This window comes from Chelon labrosus, assembly GCF_963514085.1.
Source record: "Chelon labrosus genome assembly, chromosome: 15".
Taxonomy (NCBI): domain Eukaryota; kingdom Metazoa; phylum Chordata; class Actinopteri; order Mugiliformes; family Mugilidae; genus Chelon; species Chelon labrosus.
In genome coordinates this window covers 13,199,587-13,216,692 of record NC_140348.1, presented here as the reverse complement: position 1 = coordinate 13,216,692, position 17,106 = coordinate 13,199,587, and the positions used below count along the sequence as shown (strand labels likewise).

General features: G+C 42.4%; 1 protein-coding gene across 2 annotated transcripts in view; it reads right to left on the bottom strand.

The window, feature by feature from the left end:
• Nucleotides 1–203: 203 nt before the first annotated feature.
• The window catches only part of LOC311500817 (cGMP-dependent protein kinase 1), a gene marked incomplete at its 5' end in the record, with an annotated part of 81,110 nt that continues 64,207 nt past the window's right edge, over nt 204–17,106 (bottom strand). For both annotated transcript variants that reach the window (XM_084562420.1, XM_084562419.1), the window contains 11 exons: nt 204–475; nt 598–664; nt 752–814; nt 911–1,033; nt 1,219–1,382; nt 1,825–1,966; nt 2,319–2,408; nt 3,825–3,964; nt 4,096–4,192; nt 8,182–8,256; nt 10,263–10,328. In XM_084562420.1, the coding sequence (XP_084418546.1) occupies nt 377–475; nt 598–664; nt 752–814; nt 911–1,033; nt 1,219–1,382; nt 1,825–1,966; nt 2,319–2,408; nt 3,825–3,964; nt 4,096–4,192; nt 8,182–8,256; nt 10,263–10,328 (1,126 nt within the window). In that variant the 3' untranslated portion in view covers nt 204–376. The remainder of the gene's footprint in view (nt 476–597; nt 665–751; nt 815–910; nt 1,034–1,218; nt 1,383–1,824; nt 1,967–2,318; nt 2,409–3,824; nt 3,965–4,095; nt 4,193–8,181; nt 8,257–10,262; nt 10,329–17,106) is intronic.

Sequence of the window (17,106 nt, the reverse complement as noted above, 5' to 3'; positions counted from 1 at the left end):
TTCCCCCATTTTACACGGGAAAACCTGGCTCCATGTTCAGCCTGTATTGTATTATGTGTGTGTGTGTGTGTGTGTGTATCCCTGCACTCTCTTTGCCTTTCCCTTTAGACCCAAGTGTAAGACAACACCGAAGAAGTGCTACAGCAGTCCCATTATAAATGCTTGATCCAGAGCCACAGTGAAATAAAGGCATATCGGTGACCCAGAGGGTTTGCCATCCATCCGTTTGTCTTCTTTTCCATATTTTCCTCTTTCATTTCTAAAGCAGTTTTTTCTTTTCTTTTTTCCCCCCACAACGCAGCCATGTCCTCCGCGATGGCCTCCAGAAGCCAAAAAAAAGAAGAGTTTCTTTTGGTTTTGAGGGGACTGGAGGACTTCAAAAATCGACGTCCCAGCCGGAGTTGTCATCTGGGGGCGGGTCCTCGTTGTCCTCTGGGAAGCTGTCGAAGTTACTTGTGTCGACCGCCGATGTGACCTGGTAAGAAAGGCAAAGCAACCGCAGAACGCATTAACAGGTAGACAGCAAATGGACTTAGATTACAATAGAACAAGTAGAAAAATATGTAAAGAGTGAAGCTGTCAGCGGTGTCCACTCACATTAGGGATAATAGGAGGCGTCAACGTCCCTTTCTTCAAGCCCTCCCAGTTAAAGCCCTCAAACCATCTAAAGGAACAACAGCATTATTTCATTATAATTCATACATTATACCATGAAGAGAAACATTTTAAAAACTATCATGAATTTCCTTACTTGTGCTTTTGGATGTCTTTGACACCATTTTTCAAGTTTCCCAGTCTTTCAGAAGGATTATCCCTGAAGTAAAAAAAAAAAAAAAAAAAAACATAATTCAGCATACAGACCACTGGGATGATTACTACGAGTTACACTGCTAGAGGCGGCAGCACTTACCTGCATAGCTTTTTGATTAGGTTGGCAGCATTTTTGGTAATTTTCTTTGGAAATTCAATCATGTCGATGCCTCTCAGGATGATGTTGTAGGTTTTCATGGGATCGGGGCCAGAGAATGGAGGACTGCACAACAAAAGCCAAGATATTACAGAGTATTAGTATGGACCGCTAATAAGAATTCAGTCACGCTCCATTAAACTAAACCATCTAATTTAATTAAAAAAAAAACTAGAATTTTCCAAATGGAGTTCAGCGGCGTAACCTTGCAGGGAATGAGTTTTTATGGACATGCCCGGGCTTGTGTGTACCTGCCAGTTAAGAGCTCAAACATGAGGATTCCTAGAGACCAGTAGTCGGCTGAGATGTCGTGACCCTTGTTCAGAATGATCTCTGGTGCTACATACTCCGGCGTCCCACAGAAGGTCCACGTCTTCTTCCCAAACCCGATCTTCTTGGCAAAGCCAAAGTCCACCTGAAGGCAAGGAAGGTTCTCTCGTTTGTTTTCGTCATTTAGAAAAGAAGTATTTGAATCTGCGCCTGGTCTGAATTTGGTGATTCTTTGTATCAGAACGCACTCATTTATATGTATGAAAATAGTGAAGATGTAAATTGTGGATTTAGTGGCTTTGGCATTATGAATAAAAAGAGCTGAGCGGCTGGAGGCTGCCAAAAGAGACAAACCGTGTTCCCCATGATGAGAAAAGGGAATGGCTTTGCGCCTCAAAAAACAAAACCCAACATAACCTCAATTATATTGTTCTTTATACCACGATTACCCTTTCAAAGTGTTCACAAGCCTTTTGATATTTCATTGTAACTTCAGAAAAAAAGACGACATTTCTCTCGTTTGCATCATTTCAGCCTCGGGAAAAAGAGGAAACAGACAATCCAGATAGGCCGTGGTGTTCTCTTACCAGTTTGGCATAACCCCTGTGGTCCAATATAAGGTTCTCTGGTTTAAGGTCTCTGTAGATGATACCTTTGGAATGCAGGTAAGCAAAAGCCTCCACCACGCAGGCCGTGTAAAACCTGGTGGTTGAGTCCTCGAATGAACCCCTGGAAACACAGCAGGAAAACAGCTGAATCATGAAGTAAAGGCGTAACCATTACTGTAAGTGCTCGTATAGTAAATACAAGTGTATTAGTCCAACAATTAAATCTTTTCTTAGATCGACCATGGGGTTCGAGCCGCTTGAACAAATGTAAACTGCTTCAAGATAATGTTCTCTGCAAATTACAACATGATTTAGCATATTGGACCTAAATGCCACAAATATGACTACAAACTAATATTTTCCTGCTTTGGAAGTCATTCATTCCAAACACTGTGCATTACAGAACTCACTCTTTGTACATTCAAAGTAAGACACAAAATCGGTTAAAGCAGGTCTGGAGGAATAGAGCCCACCTGTCTCGCAGGATGGTCCAAAGCTCTCCTCCTAAGCACGCTTCCATCAACATGTAGAGGTACTTGCTGTCTTTGAAGGTTCTGTAGAGTCTGAAAACCCACAAATTTGGTCGTTATCTCAAACGGTTGCTTACAAAGTGATTGCTTACACCAATGAAAAGCTCATCTTTCATTCCAGTTGTGTAGGAAACAGTTTAAGATCAATATACCTCAGTTATCTATTTTTAATAAAGAATATGGTAATAAAGCAATAAAGCTGTTATTGGCTAGATTTTTTTTTACTTAATATAGAAAATTAACAAGACATCAAGAAAACTGCCGTAGACTAAGTGTCACTTATAATACTATGCAAATTGTTTCTGACAAACTCGACTTGTACACTATGCAGCATAACTGAGAACATCCTCGGTGCAACATTACTTTTATTTTAATACTCTAAAGGTTTCAGTTTAGTCAGTCTTATTGGCTTTAAGTCTGGGGGACATAGACCTGGGTGTGTTTTCAGTTTTGCCCTCTTGTTGGAAAATGACCGTCGGCACTGTGCAGTCACTGTGGTGGTCCTGATTGTTTAGGTCCTTGCCAAACAAGCTGGAGCGAATTTATTTTGGTTTCATCTGACCAAAGAATAGGCTGCCAATATTCACAATGCTCCTCTGGCTGAGTTTAATCTCGCAGCTTCGTGCCATTTTGTTCTCTTCTTGGACGCCATCCGTAGAGCTCGACTCCGTGCATTGTCCAGCATATTCCAGAGATCGTCCCCGTGCACCGTCTCCCGTCTTTGGCCCTGTTCAGACCTGGTATTAACTGTCGAACCTTCGAGTGGTCCAATCGCAAGTGGCGAGTACAGGTGTGAACAACCAAGACACACTGAGGATTCATTTGAGATCCGAAAACACTCAGTCCTCACTTGGAGGTGGTCTGGGCCGGAGAGAAAAGCTGTGGTTGGATTTCAAGTGGCGGCTGGAGACACATGTGGAGACACCAGGTGTGAACGCACTTCTTCAAGGTTGGATACCTGTGATCTGATCCCTCGGGACGCATCTTAATACCAGGTCTGAACAGTGCTTTCATGAAGTTCCTAATCTCTGGCTATGGCATTTTAGACACAGGCCGCAACTGAATCTCGTTTATTATCGTTCTTATGCAATTATCCTTACTGGAAATGCCATGGATAATCACTGTTGTTGCAGTGATCAAAGGCAAAACAGTTTTAGCTGGCGCTGAAGTTGTAGTTTATCTAGTCTGTTTATTTAACATCAAACAACCTACACCTCAACTCAAATAATACAACATTTAACATGTTGGTAATATACGTTGGTTTGTTGTATGTGGAAGGAACCCTTCATTATACACAAAGAAGCACTGTAAGCTCCACAAAGAAAGCTCTGTTAATCACTTCAAGGTCCCTCTGGCTCTTAGCTAATAAAGCACTGATCCGCATGACATGTGTGGCATGTACAGCACATTATTTAGACAGCCCTTCGACGAAGCTGCTTGGGCGCGTACCTAACAATGAAGTCAGAGTGGGCCTCCTGCATGATGAGCTTCTCCGAGCGAATGTGCTCCTGCTGCCTTGTGTCGACGATGTGCCGCTTCTTCAGGATCTTCATGGCGAAGGTTTTGTTCTCGTCGCTCTTGAGCTGAACCTGCAGCGGGGAAGGAAAGAAACAAATTCAAAGGTCAGACCGCCTATTAACTAGCGCAGCCTGTTAGACGATTCGGAGGATGTTAAGGATTTATGTGACTCATGCTGGTGTCACGGCGCAGTCTCCCGTACCAGCTCGACGCGCCCAAAGCCACCAACCCCCAGTGTGTCGATGATGTTGAAGTCAGCTAGGTTGAGATTGAAGAAAAACGCATTCTCTGCTTCATACCTGTGGTGCCGGGGAAAGGAAAAAATGGGAACAGGATTAGAGATGAGATGAAGGATGAAAGAACACATAATCCACTTTAAAACAACCTTAGACAAAATATCCGTCTCTCCTTGAGCTCATTTGTTTGCAAATCTTAGAGGATTTAACTCATGGTAATCTATCAAGGATGTTATTGAGGATGTGGAGGGTGTATAAATATGAGCACGTGAACAGGATGTGTTTGAGTTTAGTCCTCTGGCAAATCACTTTGACCTCCGTTTAAACACAGACTAACTGTCCCCAGTCTGTCCCCCTTCTCGATAGGAAAGAACAAAGATGGGGATATCCGTCACACAAAGCATCCAACTACCCAGCTGGCTCTGAAGACATGCTTCAGCTCTGCCACTGAACACAACAACATGCCGTCGCTGACCTGCACATGCTGGCAGCGGAGATTGTTTCCACGTGTCTGTCCCGTATCCCCGCATGCCCCTGTGTCTTCTCTAGTTATAGTTTGATCCAGACAGACTTTCATGAGCTCAGTCTCTGGATCAGTGGGCTTAGGACAGATCTGAGTGTGGACAGCCCTTTCTGGGTCACTTGGAACAAACTACTGTCTCAACGTGAGGCCCTTTCTCTCACACAAAAGCTGTACAGCTGTCAGAAAATACCTACAAGGAAGGCTTGTTTAGATAAGTCTGTAGTCTTTCTCCGTGAAGCATCGGGGATTTATCCGTTTATTTAAATAAAAGTAAGTTAAACATTGTTCAGTTTACGAGCACTGTTTCAGGCTTGAATTCGGCTTTATAATACACTAAGTGACCATTTTAGATGTGAAAAGAAGAGTTTCACCCTTTTCAAATCCACATCAGTTACACTGCCAGCCAGCCAGCCAATGCAATTAAACCTTTTTTTCCCCCCCTGAGCTGCATGCCAGCGGGCATTGTGATGGCACGTGTTGGCACGTTACTGTGCATGATGTTTCTCAGGAACACAGTGGGTAACCAGGACACTCTCGGTTTATTTGTGTGTGTGTGTGTGTGTATATATAGGCACTATAACTATCAAGTGAGATTTACAGGTGATCCTTTCGTCTTTTTCTCCCCTCCCCTTATCTGGAAGTCGGCCCAGAGAACACCCAAACGGTCTCCGCTCAAGAAAAGGACAGAGGGAATTAAGACCCCGCCTGAATCTCCACAGATTGTTGGCGAGATGGAGGTGACTGACACAGATGCAGGCGGCAGACTTTGAGTGCAAACGTATAGAGAGTGGAAACACACAGACAAGCTTTAAGATGTGGATATGATTTGTCTGTCCTGTCAGAGAGGGAGGGTTTTACAAATGCTGCCAGTGTATAAATAAGAATCAGGGGATAAGTTTACACTGTGAAGTCCTTAATAAAAATATTTACTAGTAATGACAACTGTTGGCCAGCAGGTGGCAGCATTGCTCCATAATAAGTAACAACCTAAGGAGGAAATATCGAAAGCATATGAACAAAAACTCTGCCTTTCAAAGCTGACCCAGAAAATGAATACTTTCTATTAAGTAGGCGATGAAAGGATACATTTATATATTCTGTTATGCACAAAAGATTCTTTAGTCAGGCAACCTTGAAAGCAAGTCAACTCACTACAATAAATTGTTGTGAATAGTTTAGCTTCAAGAAACACCCAATTTGTCGCTCAATATCTCAGTCAAGGAAGCACAAGCCCTGTGAGAACAAATGAATAGTGGAAATATGTACAAAAGCAGGTACATGAATAAAGAGCTTTTTCACATATAGACAGGAAACAGCAGTTGTCTAATGTCCATGACTGAGACATGAGATGTTAGAAACAGCAATATGATACTAGCCAGCAGGTCCAGTGGGACTGGAACCATACGTCCACCTTAAATAGATGCCTAAACCGTGACCTTGAAAAAAAGCAAACACAGGGCTCAGCTGCATCCAGCACCGTAATGCAATCCTGGTGGGTTCCACGGTATTTGTCTATTCGGGTCCCTTGCAACATGACATTGAAATAACATGTTGCTTAATACTGGTGTCTGACGAATGCATCACTAGCACCGCAATACAAAGTGTTCTTGCCCGGTCAAGTAGCACCCCAGCGAGTGATAATCTGTATCACTGCACGGGTGAGGTCATAAAAATGACGCAATTCCCCTGCGTCTGAGTGTGTGTGCGAGTATGGATGTGAACATGAGTGCGTGTGTGTGCTATTATCCTCATTTACTTTGCTCCAGTTCTTCTTGGTCTAGCCTGGCTCAGGGGAGCAGGGCGAGTAGAAGAAAGCACTTCTGACCTTAAAGCTGGCTCTCCTTAAATGCCACTTTTATTTACGAGTAACTCCTGCTTATTGAACTTCTACACTTCTCTGTAAAGTCTCGGCACCTGCTGAGTCATATGCAGACACGGGTCATATTTTCTCATCAATCTACAGGGCTTTCTGGCCAGTTGGGCCTTAATTACTGATTAACAGTAAGTGGAAATGTAAAGAGGAAATGGCTTTCTGAAAGGACAAATAGACTCTGCAAAAAGTAGGGAATTAAAGCAGGTGTTAACCTATTCAAAACACTCTAAATTACTTTAATTTCAGCACAAAGACACTTTCAGGGCTTATTATGCTCTTATAAGACAAAGGGAGGCATGAGCGGCAAGAGCTCAAACATAATTTATTTTTCAAAGATTATTTCTTGTACGGTAATCAGTTATAAAGAGGAAATTCCTTTTCACTGTTGTCTCGCATCGCCACCAATATATCAGCTTTTCTGCATGTAAAATTAGTGTAGATGGTACAGCAGAGATGGCTGTATTTATATCTCTTGGTCTCTCTTGACAATAGAACCGCTGGCTTCATTAAAAACACATAGCAGGGAGTTAGCCTTTGAAGAAAAGACATGTCAAGCTCACAGGGAGCAGCTGTAGTTTGCTCTATAGATACAGGGCCGGTGAAATGTGTTTATCCGCTGTGACCAATTAGAGATAGTTTCCATCACCGTGGGATCCTGACTCAGGCTTTCCTCGCCGAGAAACAAATGCGCTCTGTGGGGCGGGGAGCGCCGACGAGAGACGACACAGCACACGGCGGGGAAAGCTACCTTAATCAGGGGGAAAACAGCTTTGATGAGACAGATTCGAACGAGCAAGGGGTGGGGGTGAGGGATTCTATTTTGAGGTAAAGTTCTGGGGGGAGCGGCGTTGATGATAAGTTTTCAGATGACAGTCGTGCAAAAGTGCGATTTGCATAAAAGCAAACTTGCTTCCCTAAAGACCAAGGCATGGGAAGAACAGGGTTATTGGATGCATGCTGCGGATCTCTAAACACATCTGCTGGCAGAGCAATGGCTGGTGGTAGAGAGCCATATGGGGCACCTGGCCAAGGCTAAATGCCAGATGTAAGCCGCTGCACCTGCCTCTTTCCAACCAGTATCCGATATGTTCTCCTCTTTGCTGTCTTAATGCGGATGACTTGCAAAAGATGACTGTCACTCTCGACAGTCAGATAGAAATCCAGAGCACTGGACAAGAATCTAGTCTGCTTCGTCAGCCCTGCCTCTCATCGCTGCGGCCATCTATCCACTGATAAGCTGTTCCTGCTCTCTCAACCTCTGCAATCTGTCATTACTGGATTCTTGTTTCTGCTCACCTTGACTCACAACATAACGCAGAGAGCGTGGGGTATCAGATTGTGCCAGTATATAGCCGAATGAACCCCAAGATGCCCACCTCACTGCCAAGGTTCTTTTTGCAGTGCTATTCTCTGGTTTCCATAGCGACGATAAATAGAGTGCATATTCATTTCTCCAGAAATAAAGGCGGAGGTCGTGACCTCTGCTTTCCGGTTGGCAATCTGGTGTTAGATGTTTGTTATGTAACAGACCTCAAGGCGCAGCGCATTAACATTTTGCACATAGTTTTAATATTATTGAAAGATGTATTTGCATAGTGTTGTTTTTATTATTATTATTATTATTATTTATTCATGCATAACAATAATTTATCTTACTTGGCTTTGGCATCAGCATCCTCATGACCTTTGCTGGACACATCCTCCAAACCTCCAATCAGGTGCTTGAATGAACTGAAACACAGACAGTAAATGTTAAAGCAGCACTTTATCAAACTTTTCGGAGACAATCTGAAAAATGAAAATCTGCACTCTATCCATACACACATCCCCCAGTACAACGTGTAATGAATTAATAGTTCCTACTTAGAGGCAACAAAGCAGTTTGTGCAACGCGGCCGATCGGTACAGTATATGAAGCCGGTGCGGCGTCTGACCAGACAGTCATAAAAACACTGCCAGTTAGTATTAAATATTCATGAGTCGGCTTTTAGAGACAAGGCTCTAAAAATCACAGATGAGAAGAGAGAGGTACCCCGAAGAGGTGTAAAACAGTGTGACGGCAGATGGTGGGTGGAAATTTTGAGACAAAAGTAGAAGCTGCGCATACATTTTTCAAAGACTGGATAACAGAATAAAAATATACTTACAAAGAAGTCGTAGCATGTTATGGATATGGTTTTCTTTTTGTGTTTAATAAAATTAAATTAAATCAATCTCTAAGTTCTCAGTAGTTCGACCACAGATGATATTAATTTTAAAGAAGGGTCATAAGGAGATGTAGGACACTGCTGAATAATAAGCTACGCAATATGCTAACATGCTGAAATACAATCCTCCGCTTGCACTCATGGGGAGATGTGGTAAATGAAATAAAACACCCGCGCTTCAGCTCTTTTCTCCCTGAAGTATGGCCGCCTATGGAAAAGACTCCCAGCATCCTGAAAGAAGAACTAGCTGAGAGTTTTCAGGCAAGGCTCATCAAGCTGTCAGCGGAAGACGCAATGCATCTGGTGTTTTCTCCTCTGGAGAGCGCAACGCCTTCTAGCTGGGACTATTTGTGAGCCGAGCTTTTCTTTAAATGTTTGCCTGCTCACAGCGTCTATTGCACTGAGTGACTCCCTGCCGCTCGGTTTAATTCCCTCTCTCCATCCCACAGCTCTTGCAATTATCCTTATCTTACCTATTAGGCTGCACTGTTTCATTTTAAAGCAACACACACGCATGGCGATATAGAAAATGAACAAATGCACATGGAATAACAGGGGTTTAAAAATAAATATCCTTGACTAAGACGGGCCACGCTGTGTGACACACACGCTGAACTGGCTTTGTGGGCTGTGACAGCATTAGGTGCTTTTCTTGTATGACAGGCAGCAGTAATCACCTGTGCTGGATGACTCACTCACTATCCCCTCTGCTCGCTCCGAGGATGGCCCATTTGCGCCTGCCACGTTCCCTGAGGCCAAAGGGAGGCCCTTGGTAAGCTGATACAATTTCCTCCCTGCGTCCAATCCGTCTGTTTCTCTATTCTCACCAACAGTTTAATGCTCAGAGATGCTCATAGAGCAAACCTTTTTTGGAAGTATATCACGCTTTTAAAGTACATTACTGTAAAAAACACGAAGCAAAATGCCAGAACATGTCGGGGCTATAAAAGGAAAAGAGAAAGGTTCGAGCTGAGATTAGCATAAAGAGCAAAGAGAAGATGAAAAATAACCATAAGTAGAAAAAAATTCTCCTTCTTTCTCCTTCGTGCAGCTGTAGCAAATATTCAAATTCTTCCCAGAAGTTGGACCGAGGGCACATTTTACACCTGGCTTTCTGACATCAGTTAACAAAGTAAGTGCAAGTCTCATGAGTTTCGTTACTTGTGTCTGGAAAACATTTGCATCATAATTAGGTCCACAAAAGATGGATAGAGTCTAGGCGATGATGTGATTAGATTTTAACCTTTTACAACTCCCAAACTTTGTGAGCAGCTTCTTATAGAAAGACTCTGCGACTCTGGATGGCAGACAATAATTAAGTTATAGTCACGCACAAAGGTGTGAAAATGAATTAAATGATAATGTCTGACCATAATGGGCTAGTTTAGCACAGCTGCTACATTAATTCATTGAGCTATTCTAACACCGGCCACATGCATTTCTTTAAATGCCAAGGGAAAAAAAAAGGAATCCTTGGTGGGGCCGAGCAGTCTGATCTGATCTGTGGGGATTAACTTTATTGATACTCACTCTCGATCGATGACTAGACAGGTGACTGCCTCTGCTGCAATGACGTTGGCTGTCCTGATGTCCTCCCTGGAGAAAAGGAGCATACAACACAATGAGGCACCGCTGCACAATTAGTACATTTGACCTAATCCTCACACACTGCATGACTGTCATTAAAACACATTATTATTCCCTTTAAAGGCCTCACCAGAGCTGTGATGATGGACACGGTTAATATTTAACACTTAGTCATGACTTATTCAACTCTATTCGCCACATAGACAGAACAGGCACGCAGTGAAAACATCTCTCCTAACACACACATTACTGAAGGAGTAACATTACTCTTTATTAAATTTGACATCGAGTTCATCTTCATCTGATGATGATGGCTCTTCAGAGGAGTCGCCCCAATCGCATGAATCCTCTGAGTCCGTATTCCAAGAATCCATCATTCACTGTGAAGAATTGTCTGCGCACAGAGTCCCACAGGGATAAGCTCTGACTCTGAACCAGCACACTGCCCAGGGCAGCCCTCCAACAAAAGCCAACTCTGTAGTACTTGTATATAAATCTCCAATCCAAGTGTAGTGTCATCCACTCTAACGCAACGTAAAATATTACAAAAAGACAGGAAATTCTTCGGGGGATGTCCCATCAACAGATTATTTTATGCTCTATCTTTTGGGAAAAAAAAAGATAAAAAGGTTCAGTTCACTGGTTGAATTTAATATCCAGCTAGGGAGCACGTCAAAAGCTAAAACAGGCTATGATCCCGGTTCAAAAAGAGTACATTCAGTTCAACTGATGTGACAATCACTGTCTCTTGTCTGGTCTGAACTCGCAGACACATGGCAACCTATTTCAATGAACCGAGTGACGATTCCTCCTCATGCCATGTCATCTCCCTCTAGCCTCCCCTCATCCAGGCACACACAACCGTTACCCCTCCTCTACTCATGCCCCCACACACACACACACACACACACACACACAAACTCCGGCCTGCCTCACTGCTGACCCCTTTGAATAAAGGTCACAGCTGGTGGGGGAACAACAACTTTTGAAAGGTGAGGACTACAGAGTGGAAGGGAGCAAAGGAGAGGAAGGCCGCGTGGCAACGGATATATTAGCAGATGAGTATTGTGGCCCTCAAGGTAGCGTATCACATAGACGATACGCTACCCTGTGACCTGCATCCATGCGCTTAACACAATACTCTGGCAAACTCTGCTCCACAATACCATTCCCATAAACATACTAGTAGTATTAATAACCTGTTAAATGGGTGAGATTGTTAATATTTAAAGATGCCAAGGATTCAAACAACTTTATCAACATATCAAGCAGATCTCACACACATCAGTGGTTAGACTCACAATCTGTTACGAGAGTTAATGGTCAAAGGACATGTGGAAAAGGGTATATATCAACAGATGACTATTGTGGCCCTCAGATTAGTGTACCACATACAGTGCTTCATTCACCTCTAATAAGCTCCTGTCACCAACACAATACTCTGCTCCACTTCTTCTGTTTGCCCCCGAGTCAATACCATTCACACACATATGCAAATAGTATAAATAACCAGTTTAATGGGAGAAAAAGATCATCAAGGATTTAAACACCTTTAAAATGAACATGTCAAGCAGATTCCACGCATTTCATCATCTGTTGCGTCTCATAAAAGAAAGCATTTGTGGCATTCACTAACCATGGTGATACAACATAACAATGTACCGCTCTGGGCTACGAGCTGAAAGAACAGTTACAAAGCACGGATCATCCTTAGGAGACCTCAGAGGTTTCATATTAGAGAGAAACTTGTTACACCTGTCCCCTGCTGCGTGGTTGTAGCTGAGGAAAACAACTTACGTGTGCCATGGCTATTGATACTAGCTACGTTCTACGTGAAACACAATCCCGAAACAATGTGTGTCAGTGTGATTCATTTGCACACTGCTGAGCCTAACTTATCCACTAAGCCCAAGATGGCTCTGCACTTGTTAATTGTGGCACACAAAGAAATGCATTTGAAAGCAGATGCACATTCACACACTTGTACAAGCGCAGACACACTAGCAGCAGCTGCATGCTGTGTCTGGAATGTCCTTTAGGCTTACACAGGGGCCTGTGGTGTTGATTTCCAGTAGATGGTTGCAATGAACACAGTAATTGGACAGTGATCTGGTGTCCCGGGAAGAGGGTTATGAAAATAATGTGGAAGGTGAGAATATGGCAGTAGCTGCAGGCTGCAGGGAGCGTGGCCAGGTCAGGACTGGGACAAAAACAAGAGGTGATTGTGGGAGACAGATGGGGATTGTGTTTTAAAGTCCCCATGCAAAATTCTAATTCAATGTTTTCTTTTTTTTTATATATGTTTTACATAATACACCACCTATACAACATTATCTGATAACAAAAAGACATCTTGTTGATATTCTTAATACCATTTTAGAATTTGCGATGACTTAAACCTGTTGATGAGTCATCCTGCTCTCAGTGTTTTTTTGCCACTGAAATGCTTTCCCCAGTTTTCGTATCAGTCCCTCCCTCAGCATCTCTCCTTCACCAGCAGCAATTCCAGCTTCAGCTCTCTGCTCATCACACAAATATCAACCCACTCAGTCCACTGGACCCGACCAATCAGAGCATACTGGGCTTTTAGAGATAGGGACGGCCTCCCTAGCTCTGTTTTTATACGCAAATATGCAGAGTCATAGCACTCCACTGTGTGGCTTATGGGGACTTTAATTCTGTGATTTAGAAATATTTAAGTGGGTCGGGGGCCAGTTTTAAAAAGTCAATTTATAACCACTACTTATTACTCCTACTTGGCTACGCTGCAGATGGCACCAGTTTGCAGATGTCTCCCATTATTTGGCATGAATTGCAAGTATAGTGTTGCTTTTGGATAGTTAACTTGATAAAATGGACATGAGAAAAGACAATGTCACGTTGACAGTTGCACTTTTCTTAAAACAGGTAACTCTGTGTAAAACCATGGCTGATATTAAATCACTCTGACAATGTTTGTGTAGCCTTTTCCCATTGAGTATGTTTTCCATACCATTACTTTTTACATCTATACATTTTCCAACAACTCCACCTAAGATTGCTACTTCCTTATTGGTGGATTTGTGTTTTGCTTTACAAGATGTTATATTTCAACCGTGAGCTACTGTCATGCAGCTGCAATAATATGGGCAGCGTGGTTTGTTCAGTTATTTTAACAAGGATAATGTTGAGAGTCTTGGAGCTTGACACGAACACATGACCTCACTAAGTCTGAGCCGGTGGTTTTCATGTATAAAATTTATTTTTGTGGCCTGCTTGAAAATAAACCTTTTGCAGTTTTTATTTATTATTTCACACCGTTAAACCTCTGCTTGAACACACAGTTGACAGATCAGCCTTCCAGACTTCCAGAGAAATTCTTAGCCCTAGCTGCTCAGAGCTCAACACACTTTTCAGCACTTCAGTTTTTGTTATTTTGTTTCCAAAATAAAAAATGATGGTATTTCAATTGCCAAATTATTTCAAAAGCAATCTAAAAGGAAGAAAAAAGCTTTTTTTTCTAGTTGTTTTTTTTACGCTGGGTTGGCATGTACTGACAGCCCAGCTACATAAAGTCTTTAACAGTCTAAAAACTTACAGTATGCTCTGGAGGAATGTAAAATACACAAATGATACAGACAGGAACATAACGTAGAAATGTAAAATATACAGATCTAGTAGGAGTAAATGATAGAAGTTAAAACTGTCAGGGGGGTGGTGGGGGGGGGGGTTAGCTATGAAAAGTCTGAGGGTATGTATTGAAGTGAAGGGAAGGGGATGATTCTTGCTGTGTCGTCAGTCTAGTGCAGCATGGAAACCATTGTAGGAACATTAATATGCAAAGTTATTATGCTAATGATCATTTTTGCAAGCAAAATTGGAAATTAAAAATATCTGGTTGAAAGGTTAAATGATCACAATATCTGATCGTCATGCATCCTGAGCAGAACAGGAAAATGTGGACCAAATTTAAGGACCAAAATAATAGTCGTACATCCTCCGGGACCACCCAATGTGCATAAAAAATCATGCAGTTTATAGTTGCTAACACAATATTAGATCAGACAAAACAGTGGACTATTGCTTTGTTTTCTCATCAGACCTGTGGCAACATGTCCATAGTAACACAGGCTCTCAGTCTGATTTATCAGAGTGCTATTATTGGTCAAGGTGTTCTGACACTGACACCCATCACATTTCTGTCATCAGACTTTTCATTTTTTAAGCAACACCTCAAGTTATTCAACTGGACCATCCCCACAGAACAGAGGAGGTCAGGACTCACGCTGTCTGTGCCACTGATGTATCTGCCCCTTGGTTGCAAGTTCACCCTTCTCCTTAACAGGAAGAAAGGGATATCAGATGTGTTGTTGGCAACGTCCAAACAACATAACAACCTGGAAGTACATCTTTTCCTGGAACATCCGCCTACTGGGATGTGATATACACTGTAGTATTCATCCAGCGCTATACATATACAAACCCCCTAGAGAAAACATGCAACCTGATATTTCTTTGGCTCCTCTAACGTACACACATCCCGCACGAGCACTCGCACAAGCTCTGTCCATTTTGGCTGGCAGGAAAGCAGACTTTGATTTGTTCTCAGAGATCAAAGGCAACGTCTTCAGATGGACAGAGTAGCCTTTGAGTAGGGGCTATTGAGTTTCATGAGCAAGGACACACACAGTTAACTCCTAATTAGAAAGATGGCCCCGGAGAAGAGCTCTCTGATCAAAAGCCTCTTTCGAAGATGGCCAGCATCTCCATCGTTTAAATTTGCAAGACATGCTTGACCATCAAAGGTGTACCTGAACACATTTGTCCCGAACAAGACGCTCCAAGACAAAAGCCGTTTAGGACAACGGATGATAACAATACCAAGTAGGCACTGAGGATGGGAGAGCACTTTGTTGTGCAAAAGGTATGATTTTCTTTGACTTAATAAAGCTGAGATGCTATTGAAGATGCTCTGAAGAGCTTTTAAAACTGTACACAACTTCAGATCTTATTCTGGTAGACAACTGCAAATGTACTGATACAACAAATGTGCCCTCTATTTATATTAAGCCTGATGATGTCTGCCTTCTTATGCAGATACAGAGTAATCAGAACTTTATTTTTGGCCTGTGGGAAACTGAGCGAGCAGTCACAGTTCATCACCGCACTGCTGTAGAAAAACGTGCATGTTTCCATAGTTAAAAATGCACCATGGGATTCTACTTTGACAAAGCACTTCCCAAGGAGTCCCAAAAAATCTTCAGATTTTTGGAAACCTAGTTGAGTTTTAAGCACAGACTGTGGTTTCATGCTGTGGTAGCATACACTGATCAGGCATAGCAACATGACCACACGAAACAGTTTAGAAACAACTCAAAGAACAGCACAAGGTATTGACCTGGCCTCCAAATTTTCTAGATCCCAAACTGATCAAGTATCTGTGGGATGCACCGGAACAAGCCTGATCCACAGGGGCCCCTCTCCTCAACCCATAGGACCCAAAGTCCCTCACTAACAACATTCTGTTGCCAGACACCACGGGACACCCTTAGAAGGTCCATTCTTTGATGAGTTAAAACTGTTTTGGAGGCACAAGGGAGACCTACACAATACTAGGCAGGTGATCATAATGTTATGCCTGATCGGTTTATAATGGGAGCAGCAGTTGCATAAAGTGATGTCTTCAAAAGTCTATAAACTCATATATGTATAAAAAATAAAAACGTCTAAAAAGTACATTGATATTGTATCTCAGTATTTCTAACACTATTTAAATTAATTTGGTAGATGAAAGTTCAAAGTTCAAATAAGCGCGCGGGTTGGCGCAGGCGCCGCACATCCCGCTAAGCTAGCTAGCTAACAAATTAGCTGTAATAGCTAGCATTAGGACCAGCGTTTTAACTAAAACGCAACAAAGTACTGTGGACGCGTTGTTTCGGGAGTCGGTTTGTCGATAGAGCGGAGCCGACAACGGCAGCCAGAAAAGAGACATATTGACAAAATTAGGACCCCTGCGACGCTTGTTTATCCTCGAGCTAAAGGCTAAAATGGACGCTCCAGCCCCGGATCTGGGACCAAATTCGGGATTCACTAACTCACGTTCCGAGCCTCTACAGTCGAGATCTGCCTGCCACAGAAGAACCAGCATGTCAGCCAGGATTGCTCCCATTCCTGCTCAGAGTGACAGCAACAGGTAAGAGATGTTTATCAACTAAATGCTACCATGCTTTGCCGAAATATACTATACATCAAACGGGAGGCTGCATTTGTGCATATGGTCACCGAGTAGATCAGTGCACAACATTGCACAACTCCAGTTTTGGTAATACTGTTCTGCAAAGTTTATATGTTAATAGTTATATGAAATATCATTTTAATTGCGAAAACATCGCAGTATTAAATAGAAATAACGAATTTACTATATGAGCAATCACATGTTGCTAAGCAACAGTAAAAAAAAATAATGAGAGATGGCAAATATTTATTGAGTGAGGAAAGACTGTTATTATTGATCTGCAGATCTATTTTGCTTCTTGCACACCACAGGCTCTCCTAAGTGCATATTTCTGGATACGCACTGATACCCAGTTGACAGAAGGTCTATTAAAGCCAATACAAAGTAATCAACGTAGTACATAATGATTTCTCTGTATGTCTTTTAAAATTCAAAAGAAAAACGATAAATTCCTGTGAAAGTCTAATAATTCAGCACAAACAGTCCGGCTTATAAGTTAGTACTTTGTGACATGCTGTCATTCATCTACCAGCCTCATTACTGTAAAAGGATCAAATATCTATTTGGAACAAC